Source organism: Trichoderma harzianum, assembly GCF_003025095.1.
Source record: "Trichoderma harzianum CBS 226.95 unplaced genomic scaffold M431scaffold_2, whole genome shotgun sequence".
In the NCBI taxonomy this organism is placed as follows: domain Eukaryota; kingdom Fungi; phylum Ascomycota; class Sordariomycetes; order Hypocreales; family Hypocreaceae; genus Trichoderma; species Trichoderma harzianum.
In genome coordinates, this window is record NW_020209250.1 from 3,723,108 (window position 1) to 3,748,251 (window position 25,144).

A 25,144-nucleotide genomic window follows, 5' to 3' on the forward strand; every position below is an offset into this window, starting at 1 on the left:
ACCGCACTTCCTGTGGTACACTGTTGTCAATACCCTTTTCTTATTAACACAGTCTGTCTGCACTTATTTCCTACCAGACGTCTTGCCCGCTCGTACAGAAAATCAAGTACATACCAAGTGGCGACTCACGCTTGATATATACACATACGCACCAGACAAGGCTATAAGCATTCCAGTGTCGTCTAAGCCGCCACCATGCTCCCCATCACAAAAGCTGCCCGTCTCAGGGCCCTCATAGCCACTCGCCGTGGCGTCGCCTCGATATCCTGCCGCACAGCGAGATCACTACACACCAGATCAAGCCTCAACAGCGCAGAAGCAGCTGCCACAGCTCAGCCGGCTACACATGAAGTGGATTATGCGCCTTCACTACTCAGCGAGATTGCTGCAAGAAGAGCCAAGGCGGGGAAGCTGGTAGCAGGCATTGCTGCAGCATCAGACAGTGACATGTTCAAGGGACCTGTAAGTGCGATATGAGTATAATAGAAGGAAAGAGAGCAAAGCTGACCTGCTATTGCCCGATAGCAAACGGGAAAACCAAAGGCGAAAAGATGGGACAGTATGTCATAGACATATCAAACATATACATCAATGATTTTGTTCATTAGCTGACAATCACAGACCACCTCAGTGCTGAGAGCAAATCGAGGGAGCCCTGCTCTCTCAAACAAGCGGCCAAGCATCTAAAACAGCCCGGACTCATCTCCCTTGGCGGCGGCCTGCCCTCCAGCGAGCTGTTTCCTCTCGACGAAATTGACATGAAGGTTGCCATGCCGCCAGACTTCTCAGAAAAGGGAACAGCTGCTCACGGACAACGAGTCACCATCGGCAAATACGACGTCCGCGATCGTGACGGCACCTACGATCTATCCATCGCTCTCAACTATGGCCAGTCCACAGGATCTGCTCAGATGATTCGATTCCTTACTGAGCACACCGAGATTGTTTGCAAGCCTCCTTACGCAGATTGGAGAATCTGCCAGACCATTGGCAGTACCGGAGCATTGGAACAGGCACTGCGCATGTTTTTGGACAAGGACCGTGGCGATTCGGTCTTGACAGAAGACTTTAGCTTTTCAACGGCTCTCGAGACCATCACCCCCCTAGGCGTCAAGGCTTTCGGTATCCCCGTCGATGATCAGGGACTCATTCCCGAAGCCATGGACGAGCTTCTCACCAACTGGGACGCAAAGGCCAGGGGCTCCAGAAAGCCACACCTCCTGTACACCGTGCCCTCGGGACAGAACCCAACCGGAGCAACCCAAGGTCTCGAGAGAAGGCAGGCCATCTATCGAGTTGCGCAAAAGCACGACATTTTCATCCTCGAAGATGAGCCGTACTACTTCCTCCAGATGCAGCCTTACACAGGCCGCGGCCAGCCCGACGCCCCTGCACCCAACAATGTTGAAGAATTCGTATCGTCTCTAATTCCCACATACGTCAGCATGGATATCGATGGCCGAGTTATGCGAATGGATTCTCTTTCCAAGGTGTTGGTCCCAGGGTCCCGTCTTGGATGGATCGTCGCCTCAGAGCAGATTGTCGAAAGATACCAACGCCACGCTGAGGTTGCCAGTCAAGGACCAAGTGGCTTCTCGCAAGTCATTGTCCATAAGCTGCTGGATGAGACATGGGGCCACGAGGGCTACCTGAGATGGCTGATGAACCTGCGACTGGAATACACCAAGAAGAGAGACGCCCTGCTGGCTGCTTGCGAAGATAACCTGCCGCGAGATCTCGTCAGCTGGACGCCTCCTGCTGCTGGCATGTTTGTGAGTTTTAACCATACCTTTTTCTTTCCCTCAAGCTGCTACAAAATCGAAAGGAACTGACTCTTGTTATTAGTTGTGGTTTACTATCGACCACACCAAGCACCCCAGCGCTGGCACCCGCAGCCTTGAGGAGATTGAGCAGGAAATCTTCGACTCGTGCATCAAGAGCGGCGTGCTCGTTGCCCGAGGATCATGGTTTGCCACCGAAAAGGACGCTCCTCTGCCAGGCCTGTACTTCCGTGCCACTTTTGCTGCGGCTAGCCCCGAGAACATGAACACAGCGATTGCAAGGTTTGGCCAGGCCGTTAAGGATAGCTTTGGGAGGAAGTGAGAAAAGGGGCAATGACGTGTTTATGGATTCTGAACCTGCATGATGGAGATTGCTAAGGCGTATGATGATGGAAATGTCTTTTTTATTTTTGCAAGGATTTTACACAGGGGGCACCAAGGTTGCGCTCTTTGCATGGCTATGAGTTGTAGATACAGAATGAGTTTGGGAACTGTTCCAAGGAATTCACGAGCTCTGATATCATCAAGATAAGCTTTTGAAATGGACCCATTATCTGTTATTTACATGTGAAGGATTTACTACTAAGTATCTTACAAAAGGAGGGGAGAAGGTTAAGTGCTTACTACTATACCTCGAGTACCTGCTGATCCAGCGCCACTTCTTCTCTTTTTTTCTTTTTTCTTTCCTTTTTCTTTCTGTACAAGTTGGTGGTATATCTGCTCATTCCTTATTCTTAGCTTCCCAAAAGGCAACATGCACCCCCTGCGCCGGAGTCAGCACAATATCCGTCTTCAACTGCAGCTCGCCGCCATCAATCTCATGCATAAAGCTCTGGACCCGGTCGAAGCGCTGAAAGATGCGGCATAGCGTGTATCCCATTTCCGTAAGCGCAAACTGCTGACCGAGGCAGAATCGCGGACCGGCGTTGAAGGGGATGAACTCGTGTGGCCTAGGATGCCAGACTGCCCAGCGGTCGGGGCTGAAGATGGCCGGGTCAGCGAAAGTTTCCGAGATAGGGGGGTAGAGATCGGGACGGCGCTGCATGACGAGGGTCGAGTATCCGACTCTGGTGTTTTGGGGGACGGATAGGGGTAAGGTGCCGTCGGGGCCCCCGCCTCGGGGGAGGGTCGTGTCTTTGAGGGCGACGCGGACGTTGAATGGGACGGGGGGGTATAAACGGAGCGTCTCGTTGAGGACGGCGCGGAGATAGGACATTTCCTTGAGGTGCTCGTAAGTGGGCAGTTGGTGGGTGCCGACGGTGGCGAGAATCTCGCTGCGAAGACGAGTGACGACTTCTGGGTGACGGCTCAGCTCATACATGGCAAACGACAGGGTCGAGGCGGTGGTGTCGCGGCCGGCGAGCAGGATGGCGAAGATCTGATCCCTTATAAGCTTGGGATCACGGGTGAAGCCGGCGAGCTCATGTAGGAGGGTGTAGTCTCTATCGGACTTTGTGTGTGCGGCAAGTTGGTCCGGCGTCATGCTCAGCACGCGCTGGATGATGGGGTAGACGAGGTTTTCGATGTCTCTGATGCCGGAGTAGAAGGGCTCTTTGGAGATGAACCAGCCCATCAGGGGGGTGCGGACCATGATGTTTTGGATGCGTTGGACTTCGTTGAAGGAGTTCATCAGGGTGTGCTGAGGGTTTCTGTGTTAGGGGAAGTGTGGTCAGCCAAAGCATCAACTTCTATTTTGTTGTCCGTTGAAAGAGACGTAGCACGAATCTAGAATGTCCTTACGTTAGAGATTTAAAGTCAGTGCCCAGCAGAAAGTCAGCGGAGGCGTCGAGCGTAAACCGAAAAAAGAGATCCTTAATGTCGACACGCCGTCCATCAGCCCGGGAGAGATCAACGAGCTGAGTCTCCCAATCCAACGGACCGCCATTAGCGATGGCCTTGAACAATACCTGCACGTGCTTCTCGAAGCAATACAAATCGCTCACGCGGTCTCTGGAGAACTGCGGCCTCAGAAGCTGGCGGGTGTCGTGCCAAGGGGCTCCATCAATAGTGAAGATGCTGTCGCCGAGGAAGTCGTACCACTCATCGTGGAACCGCTTCCCCTTGCCGAAATCCTGGAACTGAGTTGCCAGCACGGCTTTAATGTTCTCGGGGTCGGCAGTGAAGCAGACTCGTTCGTTGAGGACACGCATCTCGATGGTCCAGAATTGGGAGAAGAGGACTTCTCTCCATAGCGCAAAGGTCTGCTGGCGGAATGTGGCGCGAGCTCCGTAGTAGATAAAATCCAGTCCTGTGAGATATTGAGATTAGCAGATCGGTTCTTCTGTGTCAAGACGGTAGAAGAGGCCACTGTTTACCGAATGGGAGAAGGGGCTTTAGAGAAGGGCCGTAGCTGCCGAGGCTCTTGATCTTCTGGTGTTCTCGTATGCGCCCGACGATGAATACTGCGGTCCACAGGCCGACTGTAGTGAGGAAGAACCTCGAAAGGGAGAATTTCTCCAAGAGAAGTTCGATGAAGCCCATGGTTTCCTCGTTTCCAGTAGAAGTTGGTGTATCGATAACAACTATGTATACTGTTGATTGAGTAGTTTAACCTCGAGCCATGAAGGATGCTCGACCCAAAGCATATGTGACGAGGTTCCTTCACACGCGAATTCACACTCGCGACTCATTACAGGCGAAGGACAAGCGCAAGAGTTACGATTAAGAGCGGCAACTACTATATAAACGAGAGATCGCGGGGCGAACCTCGGCCGATGGAGGCACATGCGCATGCGCATAGCGAAGGAACGAGAGGGGGAGGCAAAACGCGGAGAAGCTGAGCTGAAGAAAAGAGCGCCGCCGATGTGCTCACTGATCTTCGGGCCCTTCCGGAGGAGCTAAGCTAGTGGACGGAGGCGGACGGTCGGCATTTGATGCCTCATTCATCTCGAATCATGCGATGATGTTGATACGACAGAGAAGGCAGGCGATTTGAAGCACTTCATCTCCCATGGAGGCTTCTACATTCTCTACTTGTAGACAGATCGAGAGAATGGGAAATGATCCAGACAACGATTCCGCTCCGGAGCCCCGTGGGGGGTTTCGTCTTTGTTCAGCTGATTCTGGGATTTGACGTTCAACTGCTTTATAACTCAATATGAGCTATAATCATACAGGTGATATTGCTGCAGATAGAAAGTGCTTCTAGGTTATGGTATCTGGCTGGGAGAATAGGGCCTCATGAGACGCAAAACATGGACAAGATACAGGTAGCTACCCTGCACTCGGTGATTAGTTGCTAATTACATCGCACAGGTTAGCTCAGGGTATGTTCTGTTCCTCTTCAACTGTGTAGTTTGCATTACGTAGCGTTATTATCGTTCGATTGGAATCCTTCCGGTTAAATTCACGCGAACGTCGCATAGTTGCCAGTAGACTGCTATTCACAAATGAGGTACACACCACTTTAGAAATCAACGTCGCAACCGACCGTCTTCCCCGCCATTGCGTAAGAGCTGGAGATCCAATAGGCACTTGGGTGACATTTCTTTGTATTTTGTCATAGTTTATTTCGAGGAGATAGTTTTTTTGCCTTAGAAGCTAGAATTCCGAAAGAATTCTATGGAAGGCTACAACAATGCTACGTACCTAGCAGATTTTGGTGTTGAATGCTACAAGTTCTCCCACAAACTCCACACAACAGCCCCATGGCATACTCTATAAATAACCATGAGACAACCCTGTCAGCTGTCAAACACAGAAAGATTCCAGACTTGACTCTTATACGTTCATGTATTGAGATACAAACGGCCGGATCGGGAGAATCAAAACAGATCAAAGCGAAACAGAGTTTAAGACAGGGTGATTCAATGCTGAAGACTCTTGCCCTTATTCCCACATAAAGGCTATTTTTATTCTTTTCTTTCTTTCTTTTCTTCTTCTTCCTATATCCATCATCCATTGATTTATCCTATAGGACATAGAACATAGAATTCACAGCATCTGACAAGAATGCATTTACTTAGATATAACAAGTCATCCATGAAGATGTAATAAGAGTTAGCTCAAATTAGTGCCGCCACAGTCCCACCAGCCACGAGGCCAGCCCACTAACTACGCACTGACTCAAGCTCCGTCATAGCTTCAACCTCCAACCTCAACCTCAACCTCATACTACTCACTCTCGCTCTCTCTATTCTCACCACCTCTCCCAACCAAACCTCTCATCCCCTCCGCATTCCAATCATGTCCAGCTTCCCACCCGACTCTCACGCCCCAACACCTCCCATCCTCCCCCCCAAACCAAGCAGCCAAGAGCCCTCCCGCATCGGCACGCCAGCCTCCGGCGCACCTCTGCCTCCGCCGTCCTCCCTCTCCGAAGCGGGGCAACAATACCGCGCCGCCGTGATCCCAGGCATCTCTTCTTCTTCCGCATCGCCGCCTCCTCTGTCCGCCGTCGCTCGAGCAGCAGCCGAGATCCCTGATCCAGGCGACCAGTGGCTGCCACAAGTCCTCCAGGACAAGTCGTGAGTTTTCATCATCCCCATCTCCCCTCAGAAAAAAAAACCCAATCTTGCTAACCACTTCAAAAATGAAATAGAAAGCAAGACATCGCCGACATTCTCACAAGCCCAGCCCTCCTCAACGCCCTCACCAACTCCCCCTCCTCCATCCACCCCTCCCTCCTCGCCTCCCACCAAGCCCTCGCCTCCGCCCTCTCCAGCAACACAGACCTCGCCTCCCGCCTCGCAGACCAAGAGTCCCGCCTCGCCAACCAGCGCTCCGCCGCCCAGGCCCAGCTCCTCTCCATGCACGCCCTCGAGCGCCAGTGGCGCCAGAAGCAAGTCGACATGGACCACGCCCTCGCCCGCTTCAGCCCCGCCGCGCTCTACCAGCTCCTCGGCCAGAGCGTCCAGGAACAGGGGCTCGTCTGCCAGGCCATGGAGGAGAGCTTTTTGGATAGCGACGGCGTTGATGGCGGGGAGACGTCGGAGAGGGAGGCGGCGGAGTGGATACGGAGGTATAGGGAGGCGAAGACGCAGTTTTATCTGAGACAGGAGCGAAAGGAGCGTTGGGATGAGGGCCGTGTTGGTGGTTGGAGGTGAAATTGTGCCTTTTTGGGAAGCGAAATCTGGCGTTCTTTTGGGGTTTGGAAATAGCGGTTTTATGTGGCATCCCTTCTTTGGGCATCTACTCTCTCATCGTTGACGAACATTATAATTCGTAACTAGACGGATGACTTGTATGATATAGAATCCTCATATGAGAGCTTCTAATTTCTAGTTAGATTCATCATGTCTCATATATAGGAGGGAATATTTGGGATCTGTCTTTTACACAAGAGGACAGTCAACTCTGTATAAGCAAGTACAAGTATAAAGTCATTTTGTTGGAATCTCAACTTATATCAAGCTTCATTTTAGCTTCACTTGGAAGCAGTCAAGTACTGGACGCTACTATCTATGTAGTGGATAATACATGATGTTTTTTGTGCTTAGACAGAGAAATGTAAAAAACAAAGTCTATCATCAAGGACTCTCTGTCTCTCTAATGTGGCCCTGATAAAAACGATTGCGTTCAAGGGTATCGTATCAATGTTACAAATGTTGACAACAGGCTATGCAATGCTGGGAATCTGGAATTCTTCTTCTTTCAAAAAGTCTCTTTCATCCTTGTCAAGAAAAATAAAAAGCGCTGTGTGTCTCAAACAGGGTCAGAGGCCCAGGCCACCCCCCAAGGCACTAAAGGGGCTCTTGATCATGTCTGGGCTCCGAGGGCTCATGGGCAGGGCAAACAGTTCCTCCTCGGCATCGTGGCCATCGGGCTGCTGCTGCGGAGGAGCTGCATTGCCTTGAAGGGCAGCATCAAGGGACATCGGGCCGGTTGGGCGGCTGCGTGAAATGGCCGCGAAGGATGACACGGCAATGTCACCTCCTAGAGGGGACAGCATGTGGGACTGGCTCTCGGGGCTGGTAAAGGTGTTTGCTGTTTCGGGAGAACTTTGTATTAGTCCGAGATCACGAGTACAAACCGCATGAGATATGCATAAGTATGAGATGCTTTCTCTGGGGAGGGGGTAGAAGGGGGAGCTTACCTGCTGGGCTCGGCACCAAATCTGCCGGCGAAGTAGCCAGGCGCAAGCCCTTAAGCTTGTCACCAAGGCGTCCAGTGACGGGAGAGCGGGGGGTCATGGTGGTAGGAGTGGGAGACTGAGGAGCACGTAAGAAGTTTTCCACGATCCACTGCTTCTCTGCCAGAGCCATCTCGAGGCCCACACTCTCAGCGTTTGTCCTCATCTCGGCCTCCATCTCGAGCTCCAGCTCCCTCAGGCGCTTCTTGGCCCATATCGTGTGCAAGACGCCCCGTGGGCCAGATTCCGCCTGGAAGTGCTCGGGGAAGATGGCCGGCAGGGGCTTGAGGACGAGGCTGGGCCGTCCGGGACGCGCAATCGTCACCGTAGCGGGCACCGGTACGTCAGAAGGCAGCATAAAGTACACCCGACGCCTGGCATCGTCCTCGTCGGTATCTCTGGCCGGCAGGAAGGTAGACTTGCCGGCCCATGAGACCTCCCAGACGGCAGCGTCGACGACAGGGCTGGAGGGAACGGGGACGTGCTGGGCTGGCGCGGCTAATGCATCGTCGGCATGAATATCATGAGTTTGAGGCCCGGCCTTATCACTGGAGACGACGTCGACGCTAGCATTCGTCGTATCTTGACCGGACGGGGTGGGGGCTGCGGCGGCGCCAGGATACCACTCGACCATCAAGATCTTGGTGCCGCGATCGCTAAACTCGAACCGAGCCAAATGGGTTGCGACAGGAGCTGTGTCCGAGCTTGCGTCAGGGGCTGTGAGAAGCTTGTCCTCGGCATCGTCCCTGGCGACGACAGCGCTGTCGACGGCGGCTGGCGAGACGGCAACTAGCCTGTCAGGATGAGGTTGATGCTGTTGCTGTTGATGGGCCTGGTGCTCGGGTTCATGCTGCTGCTGCTGCTGCTCCTCCTGCTGGTCACGCTCAGGGCCAAGGTCAGGCTCGGCGTCATGCTGCCTGAGTTCATGCTCGTGCTCAGCATCAGCAGCAGGCGGCCGAGAAGCCCCCGAAGATGGGTCCATGGCGAGGAAAGCTGATAAAGGGCAACAGAAAGGAATCCCCGTACGGCAGAGGCTCGTTGGGTCAGAGGTCCCAAGTGATGTGTAGCGGCAATGTCCGCTCGCCCGGGGGCTCGGTGACACTCGGGGCAATGAGTCGGAGGATCTTTTTTTTGTTTACTTTTTTTTTGTGGTCGTCGTCTGTCCGTTAGGGTCGCAGTAGCCGGTACATGATCGCTGCTCTATTTTCTCTGGGGAAGCGAAGAATCTCACGGGGTGCGGGCTTGTGGCAGAGAGATTAAACAAGGACAGCGATTGTGTGGATGGAGGAGATTTGAGTTTGTGCCTTTCTGCTGACTTGATTGGAAGAGGGGGTCGGGGTTTAGGCCGTGCGGAGCTTCGGCAGGTGCCACTACTTGCGAGTAACCGCGTGAAGCAGCTTCTCTTTCTCTCTCCACGGGATTACTTCATTTTTTCCTGCCTTTTTTCTCCTTTGCGGCTTCCCACGGGAATATTCACTGTTGCTCGCGTCGCTCTGTCTGCGTCTTGGCGATGCTTGTACGAGTACGTACAAGTGAGTACATGTATCGCAATCTAGGGGCCGGGTTGAGACGACACGAGCCCCTCCAAAAGACCGAGGTCTAGTCCGAAATACCTGCTCATTGATAGAGGTGAGGTCAACTTAGACTCAGTGGAGATGGGATGGAACAAAGCTATTAGATTGTCCATGACTCTGTGTCCCCCCATCTCTCTCCATTAGTATGTCTAGATAGCTTCATCGCGCATCTATAGTATCTGCTTCTCTGTATCTACGGTATCTGCACAGAGCTATGCGAGGTACTTATTCGCTTTTCTCCAGCTTGTGATGAGCAAATGTCACCTATTTTAAGCAGCTTATCAGTCACTGGTGCGGCTCCATTTCTGCAGCTCCAACCAAAATGGTTATAAATAGCAGCACCATGCATGACAATGAGAAGCCAGTTCCTTTCCAGCCCACGCTGCAGCATTGCTGAGTCAGCGGGCAGAAGAGGCAATTTCCAGCTTGTCTTGTTCAGGTTCAGTTGGTTGTTGAGCCAAGCGCAATGTTTGTTACAGGACGGGCATTGTTACACCAATTGATGCATTTTCGCCGTGACATCCCCCCAATCCCCCCAATTCCCCACATCGCCACCGAAAACCGCCGAGAGTGCCTATCGGCTACCGCATCAGCTGAGAGGGCGCTTCATGTCCATTTGCTACTGCTACCGTACTCTAATCATACGCGAGCTGGCTCTAGAAGCTCTTTATGTAAAAGCCACCGGAATGAAGCCGCGATTCCCGATCTCGCCATTCTGCGCTTTTGTGAGCAAAGTGCTCCGTATTGGTGCGGGCAGTTTCTGCACGAACCCGGGAGGCCATGTGCGAGCAATATGGAAATGTGCCATCAAATATGCTCAGCTCCGGGCTTGACCGGCTAATTGTTCGGATAAAGGCGGTTGTGCTCCGTTTCTCCTCAAAAGTCAAATGACGATTAAAGAATGAGCAGCATCATAGCAAAGAATGAAGCCACTTGTCTGTCGGCGATGAAGCTCCCCATTGCCAGATGTCATGATGAACGCGAATGCTACCTCGGTAGTACTTCGTAGCCAGCGCGGAGAATTAGAAAATTAGTACCTCTTTGACATGAGATTGCAATGCTTCCCACTCATCAAGCTCGGCCGCTATCCACGTGCCCCGTAGATTAACGTGGACCGACCCAGTGTCAATCAATGCTCTCCGTATCAAAGGTGGGCTCCCGAGGCTACGACCAAGACGCGCAAATAGTCCGCCCGAGACAATGAGAAAAAGCGGAGGCTGAGTCTTTGGGTTTCTGATAGGGCAACGCTTTTCATGCACGCTCGGATAATATTTCCGACAGGTGTTTGCTATTGATTGATTGATTGATTGATTGTCTGCCTGCTCGGAGGGAGCATTACAGTTCAGTAGAGAGCCCCATGTTACTCTGTAGGTTGCGTTGGTTGCCAATAGACTCAAGCGACGTTCACAGCAGGGTGGCACAGCTTCTTCTCAACGAGGTTTCATCAGGAGACACAAGCAGCAGGAAAAAGGAAAAATTCGAGGCCCCACGGCAGCATCCGAGTGGACTCGTACGTTCCAGTGCTGAACAATCCCTGGTGCAAAGGACAAAAAAGAGACGTGAAATCTTCCGAGAAACCACCAGCCCATTGGAGCCCTGCATGGGGGAAGAAACAGCAAAAGAGCACCTCCAATGTGGAAGTTGGAAAAGGCTGACCGTATCGGTCCTTCGAACGAGGCGAGATTTGAATCTGCGACGTGCTGCAGGGCCCTATGCCTAGTACGGCTTCAACCTTTCACATGCGTTTCGAGGGTCTCTTTTTTTCTTTTTTCCTTCTTACGTCCTTGGCTGCGACTCTGACGGACGCTGGTGCTTTTGCCTTTTTGTTTTTTTAAATGTTGCGTGAGATTGGTTCAGCTCCGGATCGGTGCTACTGTGCCATCCTGGTAAGCCGTGGCTCCGTGCTTTTGGCCACAGGATTGCTCGCTGCAAAGTAATTTCTCCTCAAAACCACACAAAGGGCTCAGGCAGCACAGTGCAAGTAGGCTCTCGAGCAAGGGTCCCGTCTTGGGTAGCATTTTGCTCGATGGTGAGGTAATCCCGACGCAGCATGATTCCCTGATTACTCGTACTCTCGACTCTCTCTCTGTCTTTGCCTTACCGCTCCAGCGCCAAGGTTATTGTTGCTCGCACTGCCGCCAGGGGATAGTTTTCGTCGAGTTGCCAGTGCTTCCGGCCTGTTGCCGTGGCGCCATTCCGAGCTCCCCGACGCAGGTATGCAATTTATGGGGGCCGCTTGATAGGACAGACAATCTCGGGGCAGCCATCACGCATCTTTGGGGGCGACGTCACCGCGATCCAATTGGTAGCAGTAGCAACAAAGATAGGGAAAGGCATGTTGGAGCATCACGTGATGGGGCCTGGGAGCTGCTCCGATTTGACGGATCGTGGGCTGCAAAATGCAGGGAAGACAAAAGAAAATACGGGGGTTTGATAAGATCGCTGGTCGATGCCGGGGCCACAGTCAGGAATCCGAAACGGCCACGGTGCTGCTGCGGGCGATGCAAAGGGCATTTTCAACGAGTTGAGTTGCTCGTACTAGCTAGTAAGGGGCTAATGCCGGTACGGTAGTATTATGACCAGGAAAAAAGACGGAAACAAAAAAGAACAAACAGTGCAGAGAAAGAAGAGAGAAAGAGAGAGAGAGTGCAAGTTGTTGTCTTTGTTATCGATCGTACTGTCGGCGAAAGCGACGGCCGAAGCAGCGCCAAGCGTCATAGGCACCACACTAGATGATTGGGCTTTTCTCTTTGCCTCTGCGCGATTCATATCTTGCCGACTGCACATCATGTCCACTTGGGGGACCTCCTTGCTTCCTACTTTGGGCATTCACATTGACGAATTTGGGCAGGTTGCTGCTATACTACTGGGGAGCAAGACACAAGGTTCGGTAGTTGTCTGATGCCTCCGTGATTTCAATGATCAGCCCCATCTACCGAGCCGCCATGAAGCAAATTCACCGGCGCCAACTCCGTGATGCTGGCATGACCTCTAACGCAACAGAGGCAAATGCACGGAAATGCGACGTAGCACCACTCACTGCCATCACCTTGCTGTGCAACGTCTTCCCAATGACATTGAGGCCTGGTTGGGTGTGGGGAGCTGCTTGTCGGGGTAGGGCATGGCTTGGGCCACTCACCTCTCTGCTGCTGCAGTCTCGTCCTCTCGTGTTTGGATCGACAATTCCCTGAGACACCAGAACGGCCGGAGTAGGGCCGCGGTGGCCTCCTCCCTCTTGTCTCGTCTTTTGTTTTTCCCACACTGCCCTGACAAAGACCACTGTGCTGGTTTTCTTATTTCAAGCCCAGTTTTGCTCACACGCCCAGCCCTATCCGTAGTGTACGGAGCATTGACGCATATGTTTCCGTGTCTTGATCTCCATCGCTAACGAGGGAGAATTCGGCCGGGACGGACGGCGGCAACGCCACGGCTAGCATGCTGGGTAGCGCGCATCTTTGGCTTCGTGATGCATGGACAAGAGTAATCCATGCATGTCGGGTTGGTGTACCGCACGGCATACAGATAGGTAATATTGGGCGCGCGGAAGAGTGGTGAAAGCAGGGCATCGAGCATTTTCCGTCCAGGTAGCCGTCGCCTCAAAAGCAACGGGCGCGCCGTGTGTCGACTTGCCATCAGCATGGTCATGGTCATGGTCATGCCAAACAGTTACTTGCTCTGTACTCGTATGTTATCTTCGGACCAGCTAACCCAAACAGCGGACGACAATGACAGGAGATGATATGGATAGATAGCAGACCATTGTGTGTACGATACAGCAGACCACCTTAAGTCCGCGTGGCCTTTCCGTCCAATTTCGCTCGATATCCCGCCTTCGGAAAATGGTCATCGGCGATAGAATCGAGTTGGTTGTTGGAGCCGAGTAACACTTGCCGTATGTACGGGTGTATGTATGTACGAGTATGCGTATGTAAGGTCTTGAACGGCGCCATGTGCGAATCAGGCAGACAACGTGATTGATTCTCACACGCATGGAGCTAGAAAAAGACACTCGTAACATCCGGGGGGCATCGTGCCCTATTCGTCGTAGCAGCAGAGCAGTGGTGTGCGTTGTTTTGTTGTCTCCTCTCCTCTCCTCTGCCGTCCTCTCCACGACGCACGGTCGCGCAGCAATACGAGGAGCACAGCTATGCAAACCAAAACCTGCTTGTTGATGCAACGACGACCAAGAAAACGCCCACCTCGCCACTGCTGCCTGTGCCTGTAACTGTGTCTGTATGTACGGTAGAGCAACAGATTTGAAGCCCCGAAGCTCTTATCTCTATGGAGTGTGTTTTGTTTGATAAATGGAGCCGCGACTACCTCGGGGATGCTGTGCGGCTGTGGATCGCGATAGTGGCCCGAAATGATCCAAAGGTGGGACACGCAAACGCACGCAATCAATCAATGTGGACAACGCAAGGACGAGGGAACTTGTGCTGTATGTAAGTACCTCGTACATACGGCCAGCCAGCCCAGCGCTACGACTCTTGTTGGACTAGCGAGGCTGGCGGTTCGGTAAGGGAAAAGAAGATTGGAAGCGTCGTCGAGAAGCGCAACGACTATTTTTCGTTTTCCCCTCTTGGGGCTTTTCTTTTTTCGCTTCCGAGCACGTTGCGACACCGAGGGATTGGGCTGACAGAGCGGCGCACGGTCCTGTGCACTGTCCCGTTCCCAGCGCGATTTGGCCGCGTTCGGCTAAATGCCATTTTCGAAATCTCAGCAGCGCACGCGACGAACGCAAGTGCGAGTACCAAGAGGTCACTAAGAAAGTACCTCGGGGTAAGGATCGTGCTAGCACGGCCCATGGCGCACGACCAACTGCTACTTTGTGGCCAGCCGCAGCCTTGGTACCGCGACCCCTAGCCGAAGCTTTCCCACGGAACGAACTTTCCCCTTGCCTTGTCCACAATGGGGGTTCGCCATCGTGCGGATACGCTCGCGGCGCTACTGTGCGGCCCGACTGCCCTGGCCCACAGAGGGCCGATTTGCTAAGAGCGACAGCCTGAGAGGCGTCCACGGGTGGTTTGGGGGAGCGGAGTACGTACCAAAGACAGCGGCTCCCCCCTCCCCAAAGCTGCCAGCCCCAGATGCCCCGGACATTGCCCCAAGGCAGACGGCACACTGTACGGGGCACCCTGGCAAGCCTGGCCACGGCCCTGCAGCCTTCAACCAGGCCTTGTTTGGGGAGCTCCGCAGCGCACCCGGGGCCGTGCGCGCACTGTGTGCCAAAGCCCCCAACGTTGCTCGGGTCGCTGGCTCCAGCACCTTTTCCTCAGCAGCTCCACTATTACGCCGGCCAAACGGCCGCCTGGACAAATCAGCGCACCGGCATTCCCTCGCCCTTCCATTGCGGTTTTGCAAAGGGTGCAAGAGGCTCCGTGGACCTTCTCCTTCGCCCTCTCTCCGCTGTGCTTCTGGTGCTTCGTCCCCCCAAACAGTGCTCCCAAATGCCCCGGGCGATCCCCGACTCCCACCTAGCGGGCTGCTAGCGGGCCCTGTTCCACTGTACGTGTTCCACTGTCCTTCCCACACATGCCTTGCCAGGTTCTCTTCCCTATCGCAATTCCTCTCTACACTCCCACCCTCATTTTTCTCATCCTCTGCCCAGAGCCTTGCCCTGCTTTTTCCATCGCGTACGAGTAGCTTCTGGCCTGTGATTTTTTCTTCCCGCTTCCGCCTTACATCGCCGCGCCAAATCCGTCGCTGCGCATACTCGCACTTGTACTCATACATCGTTTACACGGCAGGGCTAGACGCAGCTCAGAGACGACTCGAGACGACACAAGGACGAACCGAGACGAGACGAGACGAAGCTGCCCTTGACGGCCAACCAACGTCGTCGTCGCCTTTCCATTCGCCGCAATCCTTCGCTCCCCTTCGCTCTCCCCCTCTTCTCTCTCCCTACTGGGCGGCTTCGCCATACAAATCCCCGCCATGTTAAGACGACTGCTCTCTCCCTGCGTCCAACAATAGAGACGCCTTCAACTCCCCGAGCTGGCCGCGGCCGCTCGTCACCCATAGAATTCTGTATCTCGTCGCTCGTTCACCTCGCCTCCATCGCCCATCATGGCTGAGTCCCAACCTCAGCGCCGCGTCGCTGCCATGGATCCGCCTCACCTCACAGAGTTCGCTTCCGAGCGCTACTTTGAGAAGCTCAGCCAACTCCACGCCAGCCGCCAGCAGCAGCAGGCGGATCATGCGGAATCCAGTGCCACGACGACGGCGACGACGACCGTGTCGAGATTTATCCTGCCGCTGCGAGAGTCATCGAAGCCCACGGATGTCGATGCCCTCAAGCCCGCCGACTTGAAACGCGAAAAAGGCCGCTTCCTTAGTTTTCGACAAAAGCTAGGCACAAAACATTCCAAAAGCGATGCGGAACACACGGCGACTCTACCTTCAAGAGCCTCTACGGAGTCGACGCGGAAAAGGTTCGTCATTTTCACACCAAAATTTTATTCTCTCATCGTCGGCAGGTATTTTCCAAGAATCTTGATTACTAACTAGAGTTTATTTTTGTCTTCTTTTAGCATACCTTTTGATCAACTATTCATCGCATTACCGAGCGAATTACAGCTCCAAATCATCTCATCCCTCCCTTTGACAGATATTCTTAACCTCCGATTAGCCTCGAAATCATGGCACGCACTCATAACTGCAAACGAGACACCCATCGTCCGACATCATCTGTATAACCAAATACCCGCATATGCTCTTCGTCTATATCCCGTACCCGAAAACTCCGCCGACATCAACTTCCATTATCTGTGTAGTCTGTGGCATCGTCTTCATGTCGCGGCCAAGCTATCATACTTGATGTGCGAGTGGATTACAAAAGACATATTCCTAAGACAGACGGAGGCCCAGAAGCTGGCATTTGCACCACAGCACGAGCGTATGCGCCGACGACTGATACCCTTGCTTTTCACCGTTTTCCACTTTTTCGAGACATACAGGAAATTACACCTGCAATACATCGCTGAGCACGGAAACGGATTGTTAAAGGAGCCATACACAGTGAACCCGATCGAGGAGCAAATCATGAACATGTACGACAACCGGACGCTGCTCAGGGTTCATGAGGTCTTCCCCCTCATCATCTCGTCCTTTTGCCGCCGCCTGCGACCGCCGACATATGTTGGTCGAGTGGAACGATCATTGCGTGGTTATCTGAGAGAAAGACCACCTGACGAAGTTCATGTGGCCATCCTGTGCCTTGGCGGTCTTCGTCAGGTCGAGAGGCTGTGGGAAACAAAGGGCTACAACAACCGACGGAATGCTGTCGATGTTTGGTTCGGTTCTCTCACCAAAGAGCCTGCTGGTGAAGCCTCTGCCAAGAGCCGGTTAGGATTGAAGGCCTTTGGACGGAAGAAGTCAACAAGCAGCGATCGGCCTCCGCACCGGACATCATTCAGCGAAGGCGGCCGTAGGAGTCCTTGGGGATCGGTAGACTCCACGCACAATGGCGGGTTCATGCCATATAGCGTCTTCGATACCAGTCTCTCAGCCGATGCGCCCATGGCACCTCTCGATCGCGACCAGGCAAAGACTCTACTAGGGGACCTCCCATCACTGCAGGGCATCTGGCTCACAACAGCCGAGGCCATGATTATGGATCGCAAGATTGTACAGCGGCCGCAGGACATTAAACGGAACCAGCAGGTCATGCTGGATCTGATCCAAGAGGATGGCCTGGACGAAGAAGACGAGTGGTGCTACGGCCGCCACATTTCCGACTCAGTGAGGCCACCCGCCGCAGCCCTAGGCGACGATGCGGATTAAAGCCTCTCTTATTCTTATTTCATTATACTCGCCAATACATATACGGCTCCCTCGACCTTTTTTGTCTTTATATACGCTTGCTTTTGATTGAGCATGCCATCTTTCTTTTGAATTAAGCAACACATCTGCTTATACCATTATTTCCTTGAGTTTTGTTGTGTCCTCGTTGACGCAAAAAGAAAGCATTTACAGGCGTTTATTTTTATTTTTGGGGGGAAGGGGGTTTGGGAAGGATATATCCACGCGACGTGGAATTTCCGGTTGTGGAATATCTTGGGCTTACTGTGGTTCACTGTTGTTTTTTCTTGCTCTTCTTATCTATCCATATTCTTTCCCTCTAAAGATTTCCTTTTTCTCTCTCTTGATTTTTCCTGTACTGGTTTGGTCCTCTTTTTTGTGTGAGTGAGATTTGGCCTTGATCAAATGAAAGGTCTTCGCTGGGAAATATCCTGCATATTGGCACAGCTTTCAGTCGCAGCATGCATAGAAACTTAAGCAGTCTGTATCATCTTATCTGCTCTGCTCTGCTTGCTTGCTTGTCTGTCTGTTGAATACCTTTTTGTGTGTGTTTTCTTACCCACCTTTTGTCTCTTAGCAGCGGATTTCTCTTTTTTTTTCTTCTTCTCTCTATTTTTTACGTACTCTCATTTTGTAACACTTTTAGCGAAACTGGTATGGCCAGCGCTGATTGCAAAAAAATTGAAGAAAAGACACATTTTGAAATAAATCATGCAATGGAGCCCTTCATGTGAATGTTCTGACTTGATGTACAAGATTTACAATGATAGTTTAAGTTGTAAACTTCTCTCACACACATATTGTAGACTTTTTCACGTATGTATTTTTCTTTGTTGCCCGTATCCCTACGGGATAGATAGTCTATAGCTTTTTTACTCAACATGCTTCGCTGTCCCTGCTTTGACTCATAACAAGTAATAAAGAAAAGAAGTAAAAAAAAAAGATCAGCAGAAAAAAAAAACGCCAACAGACTTTATATTAACCCCATTCACACCTGTGAATGCACCCATCGTTCCCAAACGTACACACATCTCACATTGAAAAAGGCACAAATCGTAGCACCATCCATCCACAAAAAAGCTGTCACTGTCTCATCATAAGTGTCATCTGCCCTATTTCGAAACTCCGAAGAAGGAAATGTGAAAAAAGAAAAGAAAAAAGAAAACCAGTTTGCCTTTCGACTCCTTTGAAAACCCGTCCCAGTTCACCTACACGCCAAACAAATACATGAAATGCCATTTTCTTTTTTTGCTGTTGGATGGAAGGAAAAAATTCAGAGAGAAACCGAAACCCACCGGTTTCCTCTACATTGCGTTACTCTTCTTTTACTCTCTCTCATTATAATGACAAATGCGCAGACGGCTAAGCAAATAGCCGTTCTCAGGCTGGAGAGAAAGACAAATCACCTTCCTATTGGCGGTTAGCCATGGCCTGGTACAGCCTCTCTCTCATATTCGGTTCGGCTAGCGCAGCTTCAAGCTGCGTGGAGTCGCCAAATGCAGCAGCGGCATCTTGGACGTCGCGCTCGTTGAGGCCGTAGTCCATGTCGAGATAGCTGTGCTCGGCAAAGGTTTGGAACTGGCTCAGGCTAGACGTCGTAGGTGCTGATGCCGAAGTTGCGGGAACTTGTTGGCCGTTGGTGAAGCCAGAAGAAGGGTGGCGAGCCGTAGCGGCTTGCTGCTGTCCCGACTGGCTCCGCGAGATGGCTAAAGACGCTTGTTGAGACAAGCTGGCGGCGCGAGCTTCGTCCGAGGTTTGCCTCGCCATGTTGGAAGATCCAAACTGTGATGCTTGGCCGCCACTTGTGCTTCTAGCAAAGCTGCCGCCGCCGGCTACGTGGCCTAGCTGGCCTGGTAGCTGTCTTGTCTGCGGATAAAAGCCCTGTGAGGCCATGTTCGTTGGGCTATTTCCGTACATTTGGCCCGGCCCTCTGGGTCTCGCGGCCCCTGGCGCCATGTGTCCACCTTGCTGAAGTTGGGGCGGAGGGCGCATCCCCGTGTTCTGCTGCTGGGGTCTTTGAGGCGTAAACTGCTGCGGCTGTTGCTGGTTTTGAAGCGGCTGGTTCTGATTTTGACTCTGAGGTTGCGTTGGTGATCGCTGCGGGTGATGTTGCTGCTGTAGATGCTGCTGGCTCGAGGCTTTCCTAACTGCGGCGCTCGCTAGCTGGTTATCAAAATTATTGGTAGCCATGACTTGAGAGATGCTGTTGTAGGCATTGTTTAGTATGGGCGACGTAGTCATACCGACGCGGCCAGATTGAGAATCGATATTGCTGAACATGGGGCTTTGAAGCGATTCTCTGGATACCCGCCGACGTTTCATAGTATTTGGATCAGACGCAGCCATCTGTAACGACGCCTCATTGTCGTGTCGAATCTGCGAGGAGACATCGGGGCCAGCAATTGCCGATAGCGAATCCCTAGCAACCTGTACCGGATCGCCAACTTTTCTCTTCTTGTGATGCGAGTGATTGTTGATGGAGCGAAATTGATCCAAAGACTGCATTCCTGATCCAGCCCAACTACTTACACCCGGAATGGCGCTTGTTTGGCTCGTCTGGGGGGCTCGCACAGCCATGTGCCCGGCATGCTGCGCTACTGCATTTTCCTGCATCGTGGGCGAGGGGTGCTGTTGCTGCTCTGCTCTGGGCGGCATCGTATTTGCAAAGGAGGAAATATTATTCAGACTCCCTGTCGTCTTATGTGCTAAAGGAGAGGGTGCAACAGGGTTAGAGGTTGTCGATGGCGGTAGCAGACCTTGGGAGGAGTCCGGAGCCGCTTGGCCGGCTTCGGGAGTATTCTTTGGTCGGTTCTTAGATCCTTTAGGTCGACCTCTCTTTTTGCCCGTCCCCGGAGTGCTCATGATACTGGAATCAGGGTCAAGCTGCGTTGATATGTCGGGGTGATACGAGGGATTGACAAGCCCATTTCTAGATTGCTCGCTGGATCCTGGCTCAGTCTGCGATAGGTGAAGCATATTTTGCGAGCCAAGGGGGTCAACTTGGCTGGACGAGTGGTGTGCCATATCCGACTTCTTGATGCCTTTGTCTATTCGAGGTTTGGAGCTTTTGCTCCCCTTCGGCCGCCCTCGCGGTCTCTTCATAGGGGTGGTAGCTGCATTCTGCGATTCTGAGGGCTGTGAAGGTTCTGCTACAGCATCCGTGGAGGATGATGGTGCTGCAGGAGCGGTAGCTGAATGAGATAGAGTTGGAGGTTGAGCTGACGAGGGGACGTCTGAGGCGGTAGCAGCCACGGCAGCAGCGGCAGCAGAAACTATATCGCTCTGGAGGGACGGATGTGGTGCTATAGCTGAAGGATTTCCTTCGACCGGGGGAAATATCTCGGCGACCCAGCCGACGAAAATGGATCCCTGACCATTGTTGTGTCCGCTTTCTGGAAACCCCGAATCGTGTGATGAAGGAGCGCCTGGAATCCCCCCAAAGTATGCCAAGGCTTTGCACAGCTGATCCACCACAACAACGGGATTTAAGCTGCGTAACAAGGTGAGAAGCCGAGCCTGCTCGGCCTTGGCCTCATGCGGCAAAGGCCCTAGACTACGGGCAGGTAGAGGGTAGGAGGGATTCGGATAGCCATTTTGCGTAGCCCCATAGGCCGGGGCGGAAGAGCGCGGATCGGGTTCGGTGGGCGGAATCCACGCCAGCTTGCTACGTTTGATGGATTGGTAGCCGCGCATGTTGGCCAGTCTCGCTGCCGCCTCCGTCTCCTCGCTCGTACGCTTTGCAGCAGCATTTCGCAGGGCAGCCTGTGCGCTATTTATGTCGATGTGCATGACGCCAAAGTTGCCGTTCTTGTTGTCGGCCTTGCCCTTGAGCTTGCTGGGCACAGGGTTCTTGACGCGGCCATCCGTGGTGTGAATGGAGGCTCCCTCCGGGGCATCGGTCACATCTGGGCACTGCAATGAGCAAATCCATCCGGCCAAACGGCACCAGATCCGAGGGCCTGGCGGAGCGTTGAATTGCGCCTACATACCATGACTAGAGGTGCGGATCGGGGTCGAGGACCTGGGGCCGGGAGTTGCGGACGACTCCAGCGCGATTTCAGCCTTTGCGGGCGAGCCCTCGGGCGGAGGAGATTCGCAGATGGCGAGCGTCGCAGAAGCTGCCGAGAGCAGGTCAGAGGCGACACGGGCCGGGATGGTTTGCGGAAAGACAACAAGAGATGGAGGCACAGATACGAGACGGGGAAACGAACCAGGAGCTGCGGCCATGGCGCTATGATGATGCGCCTGCAGACCGCCTCATGCCCAGCGCGCGGGCTAGGCGAATTGGAGCTTCGGGAGGGCTGGCGGAGAGAGGCTTGTCTCAGAAGCTAGATGTTTTGACGATGCCGGGACCGGGCGATGGCGATGCTTGGAGGACAGGCGAGGGATTGGAGAGGACGGAGAGCGAACAAACAGGCCCCGGAATTGGCGTCTCGAGGCGCTCACATGGTCCGGAAGCGAGGGGCGGTCAGCAGTCCTTTGTATCGCCGTCACAGGCCGTGATGTCGCGCGTTGCAGGCGGTTGTCATGTCCATGGCCTGACAAAGAAAGTTGGCGGTGCACGGCGCAATGTTTCTCTTCATATTCCGACTGAACCTGCTGCTGAGACGGGACTAGCGCCGTCCGTAGCGCTGTGATTCCATATGCATGTACGGGAGGGGAAGATGCTGCATAGATGAATATCGTCGTAATGTATGAGGCTGCAGACGTCAATGCCGAGTTTCTTCCATGTTAAGGCGAGGGGTTGGTGTTTAACGGGGACCCGGGTCATGGATAAGGTACCTAGTACTTGATGGCCTGTCATCTTTGGTGCACCATCTGTTGTAACAGATACTTTAGTCTTGCTCAGCATCCTGTACAGTAACCCCCCACTGCTGGAGCTGGGCTAAGCTGAACTGTCACTGGACTTGCTCGCGAACTTGCTTCTAACTTGCCGCATCCTAATTTACATGTAGCCAAGCAGCCGTTCAAGCTTGTCTCGGCGCTGTTTTTCTTTCTCTTCAAAGCCAGAGCTGCGATCCTCCTCCGGGCCTTTGCTTGAGAGAGATTTCCGTCTCTTTATCCTCTCCGCCCTCCAGCTTTTGCTCGTCCCTTCTCTTTGCTCTTCTCGTCTTCCTCCTCATCGGGTCTACTTCTATCTCCGTCACCAGCAGCCACCGCCATGTCGTCCAAATATGCGCTGATATCGCTGCCTCGAAGCGCCTTTGACTCTGGAAGCCGGGATGAAGCCATCTCGTCCCTGAGCGCGACCATCACCGCCGACAATGGCACCGTCCTGCCTTTCGCCATCCCCGACTTCAAGATCGGAACTCTAGACCTGCTGGTCCAGCAAGCCGATGACCTGGCCAAGCTCGACGCGGCGTGCCAGTCGGTCGTCGCCAAGGTTGCGGATTCCTTGCGCACCGTGCTCAACAACGATGAAGACCGAATGGCCTCGTACAAGATGGTCAATGACAGTTAGTCGAGCCAAATATGCGCTTCTATATGGTGTACGTGGTGGGGGAACTGACGACATGCGGCAGAGCCAACCGATCACTATCTGCGCAACTTTAGCTGGAACAAGATGAGGTACCGAGCCGATAAACCTATAGCCGAGCTCATCAGCACTCTCCAGAAGGTATGATTTTATTAAAACTTGGTCCAAACTCGCCAGGCGAAGCTCATCCATCTTACGCGCGGCTTAGGAGCTCAACACGGTCGACAATGATGTCAAGTCCAAATTCAACCAGTACAACACCGTCAAGACGAACCTTGCAGCTCTGCAAAGGAGACAAACGTGAGTACCTCGCATCCATCCAGCTGCTCTTCGCTAATTGACCTGTCTCCGCTGCAGGGGCACTCTCGCAACGAAATCTCTCACCCCGATTGTGAAGCCATCGCTCCTCGTCCAAGACTCCGAGTACCTCGAGACCCACCTCATCGCCGTGCCGACGAACGCAAAGAAGGATTTCATTAAGAGCTACGAAACCCTCGCGCCCATGGTGGTGCCCCGGTCCTCTGTCGAAGTCGACCATGACGACGAGTTCACACTGTTTGCTGTTGTGACATTCAAGAAGCACAGCGCCGAGTTTGTCCACAAGTGCCGAGAGCAGAAATGGACGCCCCGTCAGTATAAGTATGTCGAGGGCGGCCGGGAGGAAGAGCAGCGTGAGCTGGATCGCGTCACCAACGAAGAGCGCAAGGTCTGCGGCGAGGCTCTGCGCATGGGAAGGACTGGGTGGAGCGAAAGTGTCATGATCTGGGTTCATGTCCTCACCTTGCGCGTCTTTGTCGAGGCTGTGCTACGATATGGACTGCCGTTGGACTACGCCACGGCTCTGATCAAGGTATGTTGCGTTACGCCGCTGCTTGCGAATTTACCCCTTATTCGTCTACCCCATCCCCATCAACCATCTCAGATTGTTCATGTATATACTCGTGCACAAGACTGACTACATGTGGCGCAGACAACATCGAAGCTGGCCCCCAAGGCAAAGGCAGCGCTGGACTCCAAGTACTCGTACCTGGGCGGAAATGCATTTGGACGAGACAAGCACGGCAGGGTCACCAAAGACGACGCCGCCCTCAGCTCAGAGATGGCTGCGGCAGGACTGGGGACTGGCGAGGGACACGAGTACACGGCTTTTGTTTACTACGAGGCCGAATTTCCCTGAGCGTGGCATAGAGTATAATTTTTTTCTAAAAAGCGTCATACGCCTGTATTCTATCATTATTGTCTGTGTCCTTAATAAGACTTTTTTTTTTTCTCGTTGCACCTTGTTCTATATGAATCCACCATTTTTAATGTGAAAAAGACCAAGTGTGATGTGATTTTCTTTGCGCCCGGACGTTTATTTCCTTTTCTCCCCTTTCCTTATCTCTTTATTCCCTCCGAGTAATACTTGCTTCTAGTTCTTGACCTCACTCTTGACGTAGCCCTTGGCGATGAGCCAGTTTGTGATTTGCGCAACGCACTCCTCAACCGTGTTCTCATGCGTCTTGATTGTAATCTCAGCGTTGACAGGCTCCTCATAAGGAGCCGAAATGCCAGTGAACTCCTTGATCTCGCCAGCACGAGCCTTCTTGTAGAGACCCTTGGGGTCGCGCTGCTCGGCCACCTCGAGGGGCACGTCGACAAAGACCTCGACAAAGGGAATAGGCTCGTCGCCGTCCTGCTCCGTCTTGGCGTGCAGCTCACGGGCGAGGTCGCGGTCGGCGCGGTAGGGCGAGATGAAGGAGGTGATTGCGATGGTGGAGGCGTCGGCGAAGAGCTTCGCGACCTCGGAGATGCGGCGGATGTTCTCGTTGCGGTCCTTTTCGGAGAAGCCGAGGTCCTTGTTGAGGCCGAAGCGGACGTTGTCGCCGTCGAGGCGGTAGGCGGCGAGGCCTAGGTGGAGGAGGTGCTGCTCGAGGGCGGTGGCGACGGTGGATTTGCCGGAGGCGGAGAGGCCTGTGAGCCAGATGGTGAGGCCGCGCTGGTTGCGGAGCTGGTTGCGCTCGCGGCGGGAGAGGGAGGGATGCCAAGTGATGTTGCTGATGTTGGGAGTTAGCTTTTGTTTGGAGTATTCGTGGTGGTGGTGATGATTCAATGGCAGATAATTATGGTGGTTTGGTGAGGGTTGAAGATAGCATCGTGACATTTCATCTGAAGTGTTGCAAGGCGGGGGAGGGGCAAAGGTGGTTACGTTGGGGTACGCACGTGGCCATTGTGAGATGAATTGACAAAGGCTGAATCGCTTGTTTGCTTTAGACGAGGAGGAAAAAGAAAAGCAAGCAGACTAAAAGACTGGTAAAAGGAGGGGAAAGAGATGTAGAGATGGAAAAGGTAAGGTGGAGATTCACTGCGACATATATGGGTACAAAAAAAGAGGGATGATGATGAAATACAGATGCGAGATGGGCGATCTCTTAGAGTTGGTCTCTGTAAGTTGGTTGCAAAT

The 25,144-nt window shown here is 53.1% G+C and overlaps 9 protein-coding genes across 9 annotated transcripts; 4 read left to right on the forward strand and 5 right to left on the reverse strand.

Moving 5' to 3' along the window:
• Window positions 1-195: 195 nt before the first annotated feature.
• M431DRAFT_75378 (hypothetical protein) lies at window positions 196-2,103 on the forward strand (the record flags this gene model as incomplete). The annotated part of the gene is made up of 4 exons (XM_024922330.1): window positions 196-462; window positions 526-559; window positions 622-1,772; window positions 1,846-2,103. 4 exons carry the CDS (start codon window positions 196-198, stop codon window positions 2,101-2,103), a joined length of 1,710 nt encoding a protein of 569 aa, XP_024779467.1.
• A 399-nt stretch (window positions 2,104-2,502) lies between these two features.
• On the reverse strand, window positions 2,503-4,262 carry M431DRAFT_2330 (hypothetical protein; the record flags this gene model as incomplete). The annotated part of the gene is made up of 3 exons (XM_024913645.1): window positions 2,503-3,430; window positions 3,522-4,029; window positions 4,097-4,262. The coding sequence occupies 3 exons, from the start codon at window positions 4,260-4,262 to the stop codon at window positions 2,503-2,505; spliced, it is 1,602 nt and encodes a 533-aa protein (XP_024779468.1).
• A 1,704-nt stretch (window positions 4,263-5,966) lies between these two features.
• M431DRAFT_76031 (hypothetical protein) lies at window positions 5,967-6,826 on the forward strand (the record flags this gene model as incomplete). Its single annotated transcript, XM_024922424.1, has 3 exons — window positions 5,967-6,125; window positions 6,198-6,247; window positions 6,322-6,826. 3 exons carry the CDS (start codon window positions 5,967-5,969, stop codon window positions 6,824-6,826), a joined length of 714 nt encoding a protein of 237 aa, XP_024779469.1.
• A 608-nt stretch (window positions 6,827-7,434) lies between these two features.
• On the reverse strand, window positions 7,435-8,833 carry M431DRAFT_2332 (hypothetical protein; the record flags this gene model as incomplete). Its single annotated transcript, XM_024913646.1, has 2 exons — window positions 7,435-7,706; window positions 7,816-8,833. 2 exons carry the CDS (start codon window positions 8,831-8,833, stop codon window positions 7,435-7,437), a joined length of 1,290 nt encoding a protein of 429 aa, XP_024779470.1.
• A 3,885-nt stretch (window positions 8,834-12,718) lies between these two features.
• M431DRAFT_315088 (hypothetical protein) lies at window positions 12,719-13,858 on the reverse strand. The gene has a single exon (XM_024914257.1). The coding sequence runs from the start codon at window positions 13,441-13,443 to the stop codon at window positions 13,129-13,131; it is 315 nt and encodes a 104-aa protein (XP_024779471.1). The 5' UTR covers window positions 13,444-13,858; the 3' UTR covers window positions 12,719-13,128.
• Window positions 13,859-15,527: 1,669 nt separating this feature from the next.
• Window positions 15,528-17,207, forward strand: M431DRAFT_74850 (hypothetical protein; the record flags this gene model as incomplete). The annotated part of the gene is made up of 2 exons (XM_024922276.1): window positions 15,528-15,856; window positions 15,956-17,207. The coding sequence occupies 2 exons, from the start codon at window positions 15,528-15,530 to the stop codon at window positions 17,205-17,207; spliced, it is 1,581 nt and encodes a 526-aa protein (XP_024779472.1).
• Window positions 17,208-18,545: 1,338 nt separating this feature from the next.
• Window positions 18,546-21,628, reverse strand: M431DRAFT_315084 (hypothetical protein). Its single transcript, XM_024914256.1, has 3 exons — window positions 21,437-21,628; window positions 21,215-21,343; window positions 18,546-21,130 (listed from the first exon to the last, which is right to left on the reverse strand). Exons 1-3 carry the CDS (start codon window positions 21,450-21,452, stop codon window positions 18,636-18,638), a joined length of 2,640 nt encoding a protein of 879 aa, XP_024779473.1. The 5' UTR covers window positions 21,453-21,628; the 3' UTR covers window positions 18,546-18,635.
• A 758-nt stretch (window positions 21,629-22,386) lies between these two features.
• Window positions 22,387-23,878, forward strand: M431DRAFT_2335 (hypothetical protein; the record flags this gene model as incomplete). The annotated part of the gene is made up of 5 exons (XM_024913647.1): window positions 22,387-22,681; window positions 22,748-22,842; window positions 22,910-23,001; window positions 23,059-23,551; window positions 23,672-23,878. 5 exons carry the CDS (start codon window positions 22,387-22,389, stop codon window positions 23,876-23,878), a joined length of 1,182 nt encoding a protein of 393 aa, XP_024779474.1.
• Window positions 23,879-24,112: 234 nt separating this feature from the next.
• M431DRAFT_108321 (hypothetical protein) lies at window positions 24,113-24,965 on the reverse strand (the record flags this gene model as incomplete). The annotated part of the gene is made up of 1 exon (XM_024911672.1): window positions 24,113-24,965. The coding sequence occupies exon 1, from the start codon at window positions 24,842-24,844 to the stop codon at window positions 24,113-24,115; it is 732 nt and encodes a 243-aa protein (XP_024779475.1). The 5' UTR covers window positions 24,845-24,965.
• Window positions 24,966-25,144: the final 179 nt, after the last annotated feature.